Source organism: Gekko japonicus, unplaced genomic scaffold (genome assembly GCF_001447785.1).
Source record: "Gekko japonicus isolate JY-2015 unplaced genomic scaffold, Gekko_japonicus_V1.1 scaffold50, whole genome shotgun sequence".
Taxonomy (NCBI): Eukaryota; Metazoa; Chordata; class Lepidosauria; order Squamata; family Gekkonidae; genus Gekko; species Gekko japonicus.
Genome location: NW_015164666.1, coordinates 2,125,570 through 2,142,084, shown reverse-complemented (window position 1 = coordinate 2,142,084; position 16,515 = coordinate 2,125,570). Strand labels below are relative to the sequence as shown.

Below are 16,515 nucleotides of genomic sequence, written 5' to 3'. Positions count from 1 at the left end.
GCTGTCATCTGATATAATTTATAGCACCCTATCCAATTCAATATGTCATGAGCTTTCAAAAGTAAGAGTCTGCTTCATCTGCTGCATGAATCAGTCTGTAAACATGCTGGAGATATAGACTCTATCACCCAGAGTGTGCTTGGTAGCAGACAATCCTAGAAATACATGTTCTGCGGAAGGAAATCAAATGATAAAGGGAAGCATCTTCTAAAGGAACAGTTATTTGGATGGCATTTTCCTCAAAAGATCAGTAGGAATATTTTGCAGTTCATTTTACAAAACTGTTTGAATCTATATAGGCCATAGAATCCATATCATAATAATCTTCCAGTTTCCAGTGCAATGTTTCAAAAGTTGGCCGTTCCTGAGGTTCAGCATTCCAGCACTGCAGCATGATGTTATACAGCTCTTGAGGACAGTTCTCTGGCTGAGGGATTCTGTACCCTTGATCCAGTTTCTGGATTACTTGATAGCCCATGAAACCTAGATTGGAGTTTCAAAAGGCTGATATTGTAAGACATGTAGAGTGGTCATTTAAACTGGAACTAGGTCATGATTTCACAAATATTATTGATTTGCAATATATTCTCTTGCAGAGCCTTTAGTCTCTAAAATTCCTGTGTTGATTTACTTTATTTATAATCTGCCTTTCTCACTGAAACTCAAGGTGGATTACAAAATTTAAAACAATGTAGTAGGAACTGTATAAAATATATAATAAACTGTGTAAAATTAGAAACTAATGCAATAAAACCAGTATAAGACATGACATACAATAAATAATAAAACTAGGTTATAGATACAAGATAGCAGCTTCAGTAGACTTTGCTCTGATTTATTTATTTGTTTGTTTCCTTCTATTTATATCCCACCCTTCCCGCAAAGCAGGTTTAGGGTGGGTTCCAACCTATAATTGCTGAGTGCAGATTTACATCATAAAAACAGAATAACAAAATACATACAATAAATACAATAAAATAAGTAAAACACTAATACTTTAAAATAAATGATACCTCAACAGACACATAAGAGTGAGTCATAGGGGGAAGGAGGGGGAGGCCAGATTGAATTGGATACCCGCTGCCTCAACTGAAGGCCTGGCAGAAGAGCTCCATCTTGCAGGTCCTGCAGAACAGTAATAGGACCCCACAGGGCCCTAATTTCTGATGGGAGCTCATTCCACCAGGCAGGGGCCAGGGACGAAAAAGCCCTGGCCCTAGTTGAGGCAAGTCAGATATCCCCTAGGGCCAGGGACCATCAGCAGATGTTGATTTGAAGAGCACAGTGCCCTCCAGGGCTCATATGGGGAGAGGTGGTCTCAAAGACTTGCAGACCCCTGGCTGTATAGGGCTTTAAAGGTAAGAACCAGCACCTTGAAATGGATCCAGTATTCAATAGGCATCCAGTGCAGTTCACACAGCACCAGGTGGACCTGGGTCCACACAGGCAGTGAGTCCTAGGTCATGAAGGACTGATAAAGTATCATGCTTCTTTTACTCTCTTCCTACCTTGCTAGCAAAGGATATGATTAACTTAGAAAGATGCCCCACTAGCTAAGAAACCAGAGAAAAACTAAATTGGTTCCAGCTACACAAGTCATGAAGACTTGAGACCTCCGGTTTTGAGTGCCCAATTGGCTTCTGCTATCCGATAGCTGTGAATTATGTTCCAACCCACAAAATATATTTATTACATGCACAGCATTTAAGGTCTTGCCAGACCTAAGAATCTGTTGAACAAAGAAGGAGAACACTCAGGGAGGAAATATGTCAAAAATATTCTTTTAGAGCAAATCACTCACCTGAATAAGGCATCTTTCCGTATGTGATTATTTCAAAGAGAAGTATTCCAAATGACCACACATCAGATTTAATGCTGAATTTACTGGAGCGAATTGCTTCAGGAGCTGTCCATTTCACAGGTAGTTTTGTTTCATGTTTGGCTTCATATACATTTTCATTTTCTAGCTATTGAATACAAAACAAAAACAAAACAAGAGAACAAGAGAAGTCACTACAGCTGCTAATAAGGGAAGAGGATACAATGGCACTTAGTCAGTGAGGAGTAAATAACCAGAAGGGAGCATGGTCACGCTTCTAGTGTTGCCATATGAGGAGGAAAGGAGCTTCCACAGCTTAGTTCTGAGAGAAACAGAAGACTGGTCTGGAGATATGAGTAGGGATGAGCACAAACCAGTTCATGTATAAAAGTTCATGATTAATTTTGGCTGATTTGTGGTTCATGAACTGAAGTTCATGGCTGATCAACCAGCACAAACTTTCAACAAACTTTCAAACGGTTTGTGAATGGATACATTTCTAGACAGACTATCTCCGCTCAAACAAAATGCTTACCAAAGTTCAAAGCAACAGGGAGGCAGAATTCTCCAGCCTTGGAAACATTGTTGTTAGTTTTAAACGAGTGAGCTTCAAGAGGGTTTCCCCCACTTTGCAGGCATTCCTTTGTGTTCACTTCTAATTTTCTTACGCAGATCTTGCAAAATCTGACCCCCCTTGATTGAATTTATAACTCTGTGCTTCGAGATCAGTCCTTGCAATGCCAGTGGCACTGGGTTCTGCTGAGCACTTTTTGATTGCACTGGTATTGCTGGGCTTGCAAAAAACTCTATACATTGTACTGGGTCTGCTGAGCTTGCAAAATGTCATACTTGCTTGGATTGTGATTGAGCTGGCAACGGTGGATGGGGGCACCTTCTGGGGAGTGGTCATAACTCGGACCCCATAAATTCAATCCTCACTAAATTTAGAGGGCAGGTAGAGGAGGGACACCTATGAGTATGGTGTCTGTAGCACATGGGGCCATTTTATCATGTCACAAACTGAACTGGTTCATTTAGCTCTTAAAAGTTCATGATAGTTCACAGCTCACAGACTAGGCATGCTATGAACCATGAACTGAAATAAACCCCATTTTCCCAGTTCATGCCCGTCCCTACATGTGAGAGCAGATGGTAAAGGTTTTTGTGGACTGATAAAAATATTTTGTATGCATTTGAATGGCCCAAACATGAGTCCCAAGCTGAAAACCCAGTGCCATGATAGGTCTATTTATGAATTTCAGAAATAAACTAGAAAACTTTGTTTCATGACTCATGAGATTATATGTGTTTGGTTATGATCATGTTTGCCTATGGACCCATGTTATTTTATATTAAGGCTAGAGAAATTATGTTTGATCTTTGTTCATTTGCATATGTACTTATGTAGCACTATTCCTGATTTTAGAAAGTTTCTTTATGCTCTAGCATTGTATAGATAGTATAGATTATAAACCTAATTTATTTACTTCATTTATACTCCACTGTTCTCTGCAACAGGGACACAAAGTGCCTTATATAAATAGTTCTCCTCTCCTCTGTTTTATCATGATATTTTTGTGCGTGCACATGTGCAAAGTTGCAGCTGACTTATGGCAACCCCAGCAATGGGCTTTCAAGACAAGTGAGAAGCAGAGGTGTTTTGCCTTTGCCTTCCCTGCAGTCTTCCTTGGTGGCCTCCCTTCCAAATACCAAACCTCCTTAGCTTTTGAGATCTGATAAAATCAGGCTATGCCATGCTGCCTTTCCTCTCATCATTAATTATATTAAATTATATCACTAATTATTTTAAAATTGCTGCTTCATTGTGGACAAAGTGCTTGGATTCTATGGGATTTAGAGATGTGCTTTGCCAAACTGAGCCTGGGAGACAGAATCTTTGTTCACTCATTCCTAGCCCTTGTTTTGCCAACTGTACATGCAATATTGACATGCCCTTGATTAATTGGGGCTTACTATTGCAAATCCAGAATCTGGCAATGACAGTCGCACAAGGCTCCTGCTGGCACCACAGACAGAGGACTCATGTCTGGCCTTCCTAAGAAGACAAGGCGACAGCAGGAGCTAATTCATTCGAGAACCTTTGTTTGGTGATTAATTGCTGGCACCAAAGGGCCATTGACTTTGATAATCATCTCTTAAGCAGTTCCAGGACTAAAAATACAGAGTCCAAGAGATTTAAATTAATATATTGGTTCAAAGTGGCACCAATTAATTTAGGCAAAGAAAGCTGACAGCCATTGGCGAATAAATGGAAAATTATTTACTTGCAATTGAGGTTTCCGGAGGTTAGTATCTTCCTTCCTCAGACCTTCTTTCTAAGATTTTTATCACATATTACTTGGGAATGCTTTCTGATGTTTCTTAATTATTAAATAAATCCTGGGAATGCTGGTACAATATTATTACATTTAGGTTTTATTTTACTTTATTGATTTGCAGGCTCCTTTTTAAACAGCTGAATTGATTTTCTAAATATTGAGTTTTCAATATAGAATATGTTCATCCATTTATAAAAAGCCCCATGGTTCTTCATGGAATATATACTCCTCTGATCCTACATATACTTTGTTCAAATTAATGGGACTATCCAATGGCCATTTTTCATACATTGTATTATTGCATTGTAGTCTCAAAGTTACAAAAAGAGGAACATCCATTTCTAGATCTGATTATGCTCCTGCAGTCCCAGTATAGTAGTATCAAGTAACAATTCCACAAAAGTCCTGATTCCCTAAATATATATATAATATTTTATTTTTAAAAACAATTTTGGGTGTATTTAGAGTTCGGGGGGGGGGGCACAGATCCCACCTACTGCCTTGGCAGACATTATGCTATTTGAGTTTTATTTATTTATCCTGGAAGCAAATTTTATTTTATTTTATAGCATTTATCCTGGAAGCAAATACAGTGGGATTATATTAAGTGTACTGATATTGGTTTACCATGATTTCCATGCTCCCTTTGGGAGACACTCTGCCTCCATTGTAACCTGAAGCCAGGCCTGCCTCCCTGGTGCCATATAATCTATTCGAGGGGATGGGACAGGCAAACCAAGTAAAACTTGGAAAGGTGTTTGATTCTAGCCCATGGCACCTATTATAAAACTAGTTTGTTCTGTGCCAATGCTGTTCTTGTTTCCATAGTTTTGGGTCCAGTTTATACACTCTTGCCTCTGCCTTTTCTACAACCCATATGTTAGTTCCACATATTGCACTCCATAGTGTGGGCCGAGTAGATGAAACAGGCATCCCCAAGTTCACCCTGGGAATGCACAGTCATTTTACTTCATGAGTGTCAAACAAGATATGTTTGCCTGTTGAACCTATTCAAGGCATTCCTGGAGTAACTGTGCATAGGATTGCAGTGTAAATGTCCCCTGTCCTTATTAAGGAATAAATGTATTCTAGAATACCTCCAAATGTGTTTAATTAACATTAACAGTAGGCTGCATATATGCATAGCTTGATTTCTGTGTTGTGGCTTGGCTTTTTCTCTTGAATTATCTGTTCTGCATGCAGTTTTCAATCAAGCTTTCTCCAGAACTAATTTGTACTACAAATTGGTGTTGATTAAACTGTTGACCTGACAGATCCCTCATACTACTGTCTGGCCCAGTTTCCTCCCCTGGGATCCTGGTTTCTATCACAGGTCCCACAAGTACACCTGTAGGAGTTCTCCTGTTTTCATCAGTACAATGTTGAAGGCTATGGATCAAAGTCTGAAGAGTGCAGATTTTTTTTTGCCAGTGAGAAATTATCCTGGCTTTCATTATAAAAGGAAAGTTAATGTGCAATGAAGGGACCATGGTGGCTCAGAGGTTAAGACACTGAGCTGCAGACCGGAAGGTCTGTGGTTCGGCAGTTCAAGACCCTAGTGCCGCATGATGGAGTGAGCTCCCATCTCTGGCCCCAGCTCCTGCCAACCTAGCAGTTCAAAAGCAAGAAATTGCAAGTAGATAAATAGGTACCGCTTTGGTGGGAAGGTAACAGCATTCCATGTGCCTTGGTGTTTAGTCATGCCAGCCACATGACCACAGAAACGTCTTCAGACAGCGCATGCTCTTCGGCTTGGAAATGGAGATGAGCACCGCCACCCCCTAGAGTCAGGCTCGACTGGCTTTCGAGCAAGGGAAACCTTTACCTTTAATGTGCAATGAAGAATGCATGAGCATTTCAAAACTGTGAGGCCGTAGGTGATCCCACAGGCTGTCTGCCATTATGATTGTTACTATTATGTCAAAAAAATAGAGCATCATTAGTGACATATTACCAGTACCTTATAACCAGTGGTATCAAAAGGAAGATCTTCCCTATCAAGTTTAGATAAAAGATTGTTGATTGCTATCTGTCACCCAATACATAGAGTGAGCTTTATATCTGTTATGTTTTCTACATTCGTGCATGCTTGGTAACCTTCACATACCCACAGATGGTTCCTGGACAATAGGGCTAGAACAGAAAGATTTATGGCAGTACACAGCAAAGTCTTGCTTTTTTGTCTCCTATGATAATTGGTGACAGGAAAGGGAAGGTTGGTCCCACTTCTTCCCTGATGCTGCAGTGGGAACATTCATACCAGTCTGTCTTGAAAAAAATGAGCTTTTGTTGCACCTCTGAATAAGAGGAACATATAAACCTTTGAGGTATTCACTGCAGTCACTCACTGACCTCTTATGCAGATTTTGTTCTATTACTTTCAGTGTGATTATACGACTGTGCGACTGAACAACAACAAAAGAGATTATTAAATGGCCCAACACAATAAATATTTCTTCTGATGCCTCTGAAGTTCCTTTGTTGGCGTGAAGTCTCCAGTAGCACCAAAAAAATATCCCCCACCCTCCTAGAAAGTTCGCTTATACAATATATAATGCTGACAGTATATTATTATTTGCTGCCAGTATTTGACAACCACTGTCGAAAATGGAGGTTCAATTCTTAGCTGTTGTGGCTTTCCCCTGGGGCAATCAATTCCATTTCACTTATGCACCAGACTAGTTAAGACCCTGAGAAATCCATGGATGACGTTCCTCGAGATTTTATTGATATATGTGGGTAGACTCAGTTAGGATCTGGAGTATGGTACAGGGAAAGGATGGATTGTCCTTTATTTCTGCACCATTTCTCCCAATGGGGCAAACAAAAGTTCTAAGAGGTCCTTTGGGGTTAGAAAAACAGCACAGGGGGAAAGGGGAAAAATGGAACATTGGACTTATTGTGAAGGTTCTCCAGGGTGAGGAGGACACTCTGATATGCTTGGGTTCCTCTTCCCACAGTCCCTGGAGGCAGGAAATTGATTGCGCTTTCTGTTTCCTGGGGGAGTAGGAACCCACCCCCAGTATGGAAACCTATGCAACTGATAACAGTCCACAATATGTGCCAAACAGAGAACAAGGCTTACAGAACCCTATGAAACAAACCATACAGGTAAAGATAAACAGTGAAAGAACAATGAACATGGAGATTGGCAGTCAGTCAGTCATTTTAGGAAGTGTAATAGGCTGAATAGGGACCCTCCAGCTAGGGTGGGTCGAGAGTTTCCTCCTTGCCCTCGAGAAGAAAGAACTTTCATGATAAGTTCTATGTTCCATTCTCTCTCTTGAGAACGAGGGCACTCTGATACGCTTGGGATGTTACAAAGCTCATCTGATTCAGGGAGGGAACGGTGACTACCAAGCACAGAGGTAACAGTAGGACTAAACCGTTTGCTGTAGGACTCTCCACACAAGTGTGCATCAGCTACAGCGATCGAGTCCATCTTGTACTGCCTGATAAATGTCAACACTGAAGCCCAGGTAGCAGCCTTGCATATATCTGCAACAGATGCATTTGTGTTAAATGCTGCTGATGTGGAAGCACTTCCTGTTGAATGAGCTGTGATCCCCTCTGGGACTTGAAGGCCCTGAAATTCATATGCCAAAGAGATGCAGTCCTTTAGCCACCTGCTTAGTGTAGCCTAAGAGGCCTTTCCCCCCCTTGCCTGTTGGATGAAAGGCCCTTGACGATTAGATGAAAGGCCACAAAAAGGGAATCCAACTTCCTAAATGATTTGGTCCTTCTAATATAAATGCAAAATGCACTGTAGAGGTCAAGCGAGTGCCAATTCTTCTCCCTAGGATGAGACAGTTTTGGGCAGAAGGACAGCAAATATGTCTCCTATGAGCTGTGAAAGGTGTGTTGACCTTGGGAATGAAGGTAGGATCTGTGTGCACGACCACACCTATCTCTGAGATCCATCTTGCTGATATAACTGCTACCAGGAAAAGTACCTTGAGGGTAAGGAACTTCAGAGGAACTTCTCTCAAAGGCTCAGATTGATGGTTGGTCAGAGACTAAAAAACAACATGAAAGGAAACCTGTGTGCTGCATGGAGCTGAGACAAAGTAACTCTTTTCACCACTGGTTGCCTGGAGAGTGGTATACTGTGAACTGATGAAAGTATGGTGCTCAGGGCAGCTACCTGGCAATAAAGAGTGCTTACTCTTACTCTGAGAAACTCCATCTGGTAGGAAGGACAATACCTGAGGAAGATCCAGGGCGTCTGGTTGCAGGTGTTTCCTCTTGCACCATCTGACAAAGGTCTTCCAAGAACTGTTGTATATTCTGGAATTTGAACTTCTCCAGGCTACCATCATGTCTTAATGAAGTGGTCAGAGAAACCCTGTGTGATGAGCACTTGCTGCTCAATCTCCATCCAGTCAGTTGAAACCAAGCTGGGTCTGGATGACAGATGGGACCCTGGGTTACCATATCGTCGTCGTTCCAATGTAGGTTGAACTGATGGTTTCAGCAGGCTGGAAAATCAAGTTCTCCTGGGCCAATGTAGCCAGGTAAATCAGCTCTTCCTTCTTCTTTTTCATTTTGTTCAGGACCTTCAGAATCGAAGGTATTAGGGGAAAGGCACATAGAAGGCCCAAAAGCCATGGGAACATCAGAGCATCCATTTGCTCTGCTTGTTCACACTGGTGTCTCAAAAACAATCTGGGTGTGTTGGCATTGGTCAGGGAGGCAAAGAGATGTACGCACAGTAGGCTGAAATGTAGAACCAAAGACTGGAATCTTTCCTGGCTGAGGGATCAATCCCCCTGGTCCACCCTGGTGTGGCTGAGCCAATTTGCTTGAACATTTGCTATGCTGCTGATGTATTTTGCTCTGAGAGAGGCTAGATGTTGTTCTGTCCAGGACATGAGGGTGGTTGATTCCTTTTGGAACTTCTTGGCTTTGGTGCCTTCCTGACGGTCCACATACACCTAGAATGTGGTGTTGTCTGTCTATATACATAAGTTCAATTGAGACAGATGGTCTTGGAAGTGGAGAAGTACCAGATGAATTGCATGCAGTTCCAAAAGACTGATGCTGAGAGAAGCTTCTTGATGGGACCAGGTCCCCTGCACATGGCCCAGTGTGCAATGGGCTTCCCAACCCATCAGGCAGGCATCTGTTGTGATCTGAAGGTCTGTGGTCACTCGAAAAGGTTTGTCTACAGGTGTTTCTTGGTTGTCCACCAAAGGAGGTCCTTCCTGCAATGATGACTGATGCTGACTCTGATGCAACAGCATCCACTGAAGTACTTGAAAGTGTGTCAGGGCCCAAGGGACTGTCTCGATAGCTGTACTCATGTAACCTAGCAGACATGCTAGGATCATCAAGTATTTTGATTTCACAGAACAAACCTGTTTCACAGTCTGAATTATCTTCTCTGCTCTGTCTCTTTGAAGAAACACTTTGAAGAAACAGCTCCAATCCTTCCTCGGTTTTGCAAACTTTTACAGAACCTTTTTACCCAGTTTCGCCCAGGTCAGCTTACCCACAGCCAACAACGCAGTACACACATTCAGGAATGGTTATACGTTTATTGCAGAGCTATAGATGCAGTAACATAGGCACTGTTAGGAATGGCGGCAGACCCAAGGGCATAATAGGATATAGGGTATTCGTATGCAAACCCCCCCCCCGGCACTAGCCAATTAGGCATCCTCCCGCGTGCGGGATAACACCGGAAGACTGTTAGGGAGCTGAAGCTGAGAACCAGTAGTCTCCCACAGCACCTAGGAGAAACCCAGACAATACAACACCCTCCTGCACATCTGTATAGATAAGCGTTTCGGCGCAAGGCAAAACAAGCAGAGAAAGGAATGTAGCAATTAGCAAGACACAGACTGAGCTCCCCAACCCCCATGGCAGCATAGCTGACACTCAGGGAAGATGAGGCCAGAAGAACAAACAAAGATTTTGTTTTGTTTTTTTAAAACAAAAGGAAAGACACACAGAAAGGCACAAACCTGTAAAGAAAAGAACAAAGTGCAACCAAAGGAGCTCCTTAAAGGAAAATCTCAGGAGCTTTCTAAATCCACTGCTCTCTCAGGCAGAGGCAGGGAAAAGACTGAGGGGTGGGCTCCTCCTCCCTGCCTCCAGGGATTGTGGGAAGAGGAACCTAAGTGTATCAGAGTGTTCTCCTCCCTCTTGAGAGAGAATTCCCATTCTTCCACATTATGGACCCCCATGATTAGTATTACCAAGGGAAAAAATGCTCAGGAGACCCTTCCATGACTCATATGGACCCTGATATATCAAAATATCTTAAACATTAATTGCAGAAAACTACCTTAAAAACCCGAGCAAGTCCAAAATCTGCCACTTTGTAAACATTGTGTTCACCAACAAGAACATTTCTGGCTGCCAAGTCACGATGGATATAATTCTGAGATTCAAGATAAGCCATTCCTGAAGCAACTTGAGCTGCCATGTCCACCTGCTGAGGTAAGTGGATTCTAGAACCTCCATCATCTGTACAAAATAAAACAATAACTTGTCATTTTAAGGAAGAAAAAGGTTACAGATTTGAGATAGCTGATTGGTAAGAACCAGCTGAACAAGTTAAGGCTGAAAGTAACAAAAGATTCATAGCAATTAAAAATGGTTTAACCGGTAAACAGTAGTCAATATGAAATGGAAAAGTACAGGCACACAGCCTCCTTGCATAATGGAGAGCATTCCATATGGCATGCAGTTTTGCAAGTGGCATATTTCAAACCAAACAACAGTGTTGGTGGCTGTTGTGGAAAGTGATATCAAGTTGTAGCTGACTTATGGAAATGCCACAGGGTTTTCAAGGCAAGAGATGTTCAGAGGTGGTTTGCCATTGCCTGCCTCTATGTAGTAATCGTGACATTTCTTGGTAGTCTCTCATTCAGGTACTAACCAGGGCTGACCCTACATTGCTTCTGATATTTGATGAGATCAGGCTAGCCTGGGAAAAGACAGTCTTAGCATTTGTGAAATCACCTCATTAACACTACAGACCATTATTTGGGAGAAAGTCCCACTGAAATTAGTCCCATTTACTTAGGAGTACACATACAGACAGCATTGAGTAATACATCTATAGGAAAGAGGTTGTATCATATCAATTCATCCTGCTATGTGTGGAGACTTCCAGAGGAAGAGTCTGTTTTGCCAGACCAAACATTGCATCCGTATTATTTCATATCTATACTAACTAGTGGATGAACCTTTCCCATCCACTAAACCTTCACAAACTAAGATTTTTTTAAAAAAGAAAAGTGTCACAGCCTGCTTCCAAGGGTGTTTACTCACTACATTTTGGTTGCTATAACTACTTTCTTCAATTTCCAAGGTGCTCTCTCTCTCTCTCTCTCTTTATAAAGACAATGTATATAATGTACACTTCTAGCGATCCAGATGAGAATTGACTCAATGTATATCTAAAATAACAGGTGTAAAGACTCAGGCCTACCTAAAAGTCCCACCTTCTGATTTGGAAGGCCTAATATCACAGATATATGGCTATGGTTAATAAGTACTAAGGACACATCCTAGCACAGTAATTTTTACAGCAGTGTTTAACACATTTTCAAATAATATTGCTCACAAGAGTGTGCCAAGGTTTTTTAAACAGAGCACAGAAAGAGGCCTTCCACCATGTGATGACAGTGACTAATTTCATGTGATGACTGAAAACATTTCACAAATTATGTTCAAGTGATCAACAGCTATCATTTGATCAATCATGAAGCCAGCGGACTTGAACCAGGGAAGCTATATTCAGGTCTCTATTCAGCTATAAAGCTCTGACTGAATGATCTTGGACCAGCTATTATCACTTAAGTTAAACTCCTTATTATCTATTACATTTTGATCTTGCCTGTCTTCCAAGGAAATCAAGGCCATGCATGTGCATGTCCCTTCCTATTCTTGATGCTCACAACAACTGTGTAATGTATGCTAGGCTGATAAAGCCATCCATTAAGCTTTCTGGTTGAATGTATTTAAATTTAATTGTAAATATTTCTATCTCACTGTTCCCCAATCAGTGGGACTCAAAGTGGCTTAAATATTTTTTAAACAAATAAAATATCACAATGACAGAAAACACATAGACTCATAGAATGTTAGAGTTGGAAGGGACCTTACAGGTCATCTAGTCCAACCCCCTGCACTCTGCAGGAGCATAGCTGAAAGATAGCCCTACATACCTACAACATACCCGAAAGATGGTTGTCCAACCTCCACTTGAAAACGTCCAGTGAAGGAGCATCCACCACCTCCCAAAAAAGAAAAGTGTCACAGCCTGCTTCCAAGGGTGTTTACTCACTACATTTTGGTTGCTATAACTACTTTCTTCAATTTCCAAGGTGCTCTCTCTCTCTCTCTCTCTTTATAAAGACAATGTATATAATGTACACTTCTAGCGATCCAGATGAGAATTGACTCAATGTATATCTAAAATAACAGGTGTAAAGACTCAGGCCTACCTAAAAGTCCCACCTTCTGATTTGGAAGGCCTAATATCACAGATATATGGCTATGGTTAATAAGTACTAAGGACACATCCTAGCACAGTAATTTTTACAGCAGTGTTTAACACATTTTCAAATAATATTGCTCACAAGAGTGTGCCAAGGTTTTTTAAACAGAGCACAGAAAGAGGCCTTCCACCATGTGATGACAGTGACTAATTTCATGTGATGACTGAAAACATTTCACAAATTATGTTCAAGTGATCAACAGCTATCATTTGATCAATCATGAAGCCAGCGGACTTGAACCAGGGAAGCTATATTCAGGTCTCTATTCAGCTATAAAGCTCTGACTGAATGATCTTGGACCAGCTATTATAACTTAAGTTAAACTCCTTATTATCTATTACATTTTGATCTTGCCTGTCTTCCAAGGAAATCAAGGCCATGTATGTGCATGTCCCTTCCTATTCTTGATGCTCACAACAACTGTGTAATGTATGCTAGGCTGATAAAGCCATCCATTAAGCTTTCTGGTTGAATGTATTTAAATTTAATTGTAAATATTTCTATCTCAATGTTCCCCAATCAGTGGGACTCAAAGTGGTCATCTAGTCCAACCCCCTGCACTCTGCAGGAGCATAGCTGAAAGATAGCCCTACATACCTACAACATACCCAAAAGATGGTCGTCCAGCCTCCGCTTGAAAATGTCCAGTGAAGGAGCATCCACCACCTCCCGAGGCAGACTGTTCCACTGCTCAACCACTCTTACAGTTAGGAAGTTTCTCCTGATATTTAGCTGGTAACGACTCCCTTGTAATTTCCACCCATTAGATCTAGTCTTGAAATCCGGAGCAAGAGAGAATAGATCTGCTCCATCTTGTACATGACAGCCCTTCAAATACTTGAAGACTGCAATCATGACCCCTCTAAGCCTTCTCTTTCCCAGGCTAAACATACCCAATTCTTTCAGCCTTTCCTCATAAGACTTGGATTCCAACCCTCTCACAAAAGGAAGCATGCCACAACCTTTGCTCACAACCTATCAAAGGCATAGCGAAATATTCTCTTTTACAAAGTCTTCAAAACTGAGGTTTTTGAACTGGAGTCTTCCTGGGCCAAGCATGACACTCTAAATACTTCATCACACTGGCTTCCAAATTTTATGTGTGTTTAAAGGAAATGAATTAATAAATAAGAATTGCTCTTAAACAAGGAAGCATGCCACAACCTTTGCTCACAACCTATCAAAGGCATAGCGAAATATTCTCTTTTACAAAGTCTTCAAAACTGAGGTTTTTGAACTGGAGTCTTCCTGGGCCAAGCATGACACTCTAAATACTTCATCACACTGGCTTCCAAATTTTATGTGTGTTTAAAGGAAATGAATTAATAAATAAGAATTGCTCTTAAACGTCAAACACTTTGCAAAGCTACGATGGGACTTTACCAGGCTGGAAAGACACGGCAACAACCATGGATGGTGTTTTATTAGTTGTAGGGAGGCAGCCTGGCCATTCTGTGAATTCCAGGCACATTTTTCTTTTCTGTAACCTTAACAATCACTATAGTCTTTGTATCCCATCCGAGTTTAGTGATCTGTTCATCTTTGTTTTTAATGCATTTTCTGTAGTGCTAGCTGCACACCATGTTGCTAAATGAAATGCATCCCACTTACTTTGGAGGTATTCTAGCAGACTTCCATGTCTCATCAGTTCCGTAATAATATAAATTGGATCCTCTAAAGTGCAAACAGCATAGAGCTGTATAAGCTTTGGGTGTCTCAGGTTCTTCATTATATGTGCTTCCCTCAGGAAGTCTTTTGGATCCATTGAGCCTGAAATGAGAACAGCGACAAAAGAAAATTAGCCTGTGTTATTAAAGGCCATTCTTGTCTGCCCTGCAGTCCTGAATAAATGACTATGGCCACTTTCTTTTCCTCTGCAGAGCATGTCAGTGCAAATATCTGAGTTATTCCAGAAAGAAATCTATGGAAATGAAAGAGAACAAAGGTTCCATTATTATGACTTTTCTCAAGTTTAATAAAAGTAACTAATAACCAAAGCTGCTATTGGTCATTTTTTGTCTAAAGGCTTACTTTTACCAGTTGTGCTACTGCCTCTTGATATTCAAAATTATTAGTAACAAGATTGAATTTTTCAGCATCTCAGTTGCCTGTTATCAATGCCTCTAATTATGGACCCAGGCCCTAATGATTCACTTACTCGTCACTTCAAAGTGACATTGTTTCAGTTCATTATACCTTGGGATACAACATGTTTATTCCTTAGTATTTTATTGTCATATTCAGAGCCAAAGAGGGAAATTCAATATTCTGTTACACTTGTCATGCAGTGAACTTGTTGAGTGGCCGGAGAAAGTCAGATTTTGCAAGACTGTATAAGAAGTGAAAAGTCATAGGAAAACCCATGAAAACATGTTTTCAGTTGAAAACTGTTGTCGTTGTGCCCTTTGAAGATGCCTCCACATCCTGCTATTCAGTAAGAGACCTCACATCAGTACAGGGATCCATTCCTGCAGCAAATTTGAAAATTACCTTCAAGGTAAGATACAAAACTCCTATCACTCCAGTACTGAAAAGTCTGCACTGGCTGCCCATTTGTTACCAGGGACAATTCAAAGTGCTGGATCCTACCTTCAAAGCCCTAAATGGCTAGGGGCCAGGGTACCTGAAGGAACCACTCCTCCCATATCATCCAGCCTGCCAGCTCAGATCTGCCTTACAAACTCTGCTGTCCATAACCCCACCAATGGTGAGTCAGGTGGCAACAAGAGATAGGGCTTTTTCAGTAGAATAAATTTAGAGTCCAGTGACACCTTTAAGACCAACAAAGGTTTATTAACAGTATGAGCTTTTGTGTGCATGCACACTTTTTCAAATACACTGGAATAGGAGGTAAGGTTCAAGCTTGTAGACAGGGGTTGAGCAGCAAATTAACATGTAACATGATGAAGATGTTTTAAGATATGCAAAGACAAAACTAAATAACAAGCTAAGGTTATAAGGTCAAAGCAATAAATATGTCAAATAAGATATTTTTAAGTAACAAACAGATAAGATATTTTGACATATTTATTGCTTTACAACTGTTGACTGTATAATCTTAGCTTGCTATTTAGTTTTGTCTTTGCATATCTTAAAACATTCGTCATGTTACACGTTACTTTGCTGTTCAGCCCATCTATAAGTTTGAACCTTACCTTTCATTCATGAATTTTTAAAAGTGTGCCTGCACAGGAAAGCTCATACCTTTAATAAACCTTTGTTTTAAAGGTACCACTGGACTCTAAATTTGTTCTGCTACTTCAGACCAACACGGCTGACCACCTGGCTTTTTCAGTAGTTGCACCTTGCCTATGGAATGTTGTTCCTCTTGAAGCTTGCCTGAAACCTACGCTATTCTTTTCTATGCACCAGGCCAAAACATTTTGGTTTACCCAGGGTTGTAATGAAGGGTTTGATCTTTTGACACCATTTTTATAGTGTGACTAGCCTGATACCCGTGCTTCACTATGGTATTTAAGTTCCGTAAATCCAGTTATAATACTGATGATGTGAAGTCGGAAAGGTAACACTTGTAGGAATTGTAATGGAGAAGATTGTAGTGTAAAGGATAAAGTGAGACATGTGCACTTTCCGCCCCCTCTACTGAAGGACCTCTCTGTAGACCACAGTGGTGGTTCTGCCCTCAGGTGCTAGGATCATCAGGCTGCTTGGTGAGCTCACCCTGGAGCAGGCTCCTAGAAAGGACCTCTACTATCTCTCTGTCGAGCTCACCCTGCGTCCCTGGTGCCACACCTCCTGTGGCCGTGGCGCATCTCTTCAAGGCAAACTTGTCGGTCCTGGAAGTCAGGGGGAAGCGTTGGGGTCTCAGATGAGCAGGGGATGG

The 16,515-nt window shown here is 41.2% G+C and overlaps 1 protein-coding gene across 1 annotated transcript in view; it reads right to left on the bottom strand.

Annotated features, from left to right (window-relative positions):
* Positions 1 to 268: 268 nt before the first annotated feature.
* FRK (fyn-related Src family tyrosine kinase) overlaps positions 269 to 16,515 on the bottom strand; it is a 95,319-nt gene continuing 79,072 nt past the window's right edge. Inside the window, exons 5-8 of the mRNA XM_015409067.1 lie at positions 14,283 to 14,441; positions 10,448 to 10,629; positions 1,802 to 1,967; positions 269 to 483 (exon numbers count right to left, since the gene is read on the bottom strand). Coding sequence (XP_015264553.1) covers positions 269 to 483; positions 1,802 to 1,967; positions 10,448 to 10,629; positions 14,283 to 14,441 — 722 coding nt within the window. The remainder of the gene's footprint in view (positions 484 to 1,801; positions 1,968 to 10,447; positions 10,630 to 14,282; positions 14,442 to 16,515) is intronic.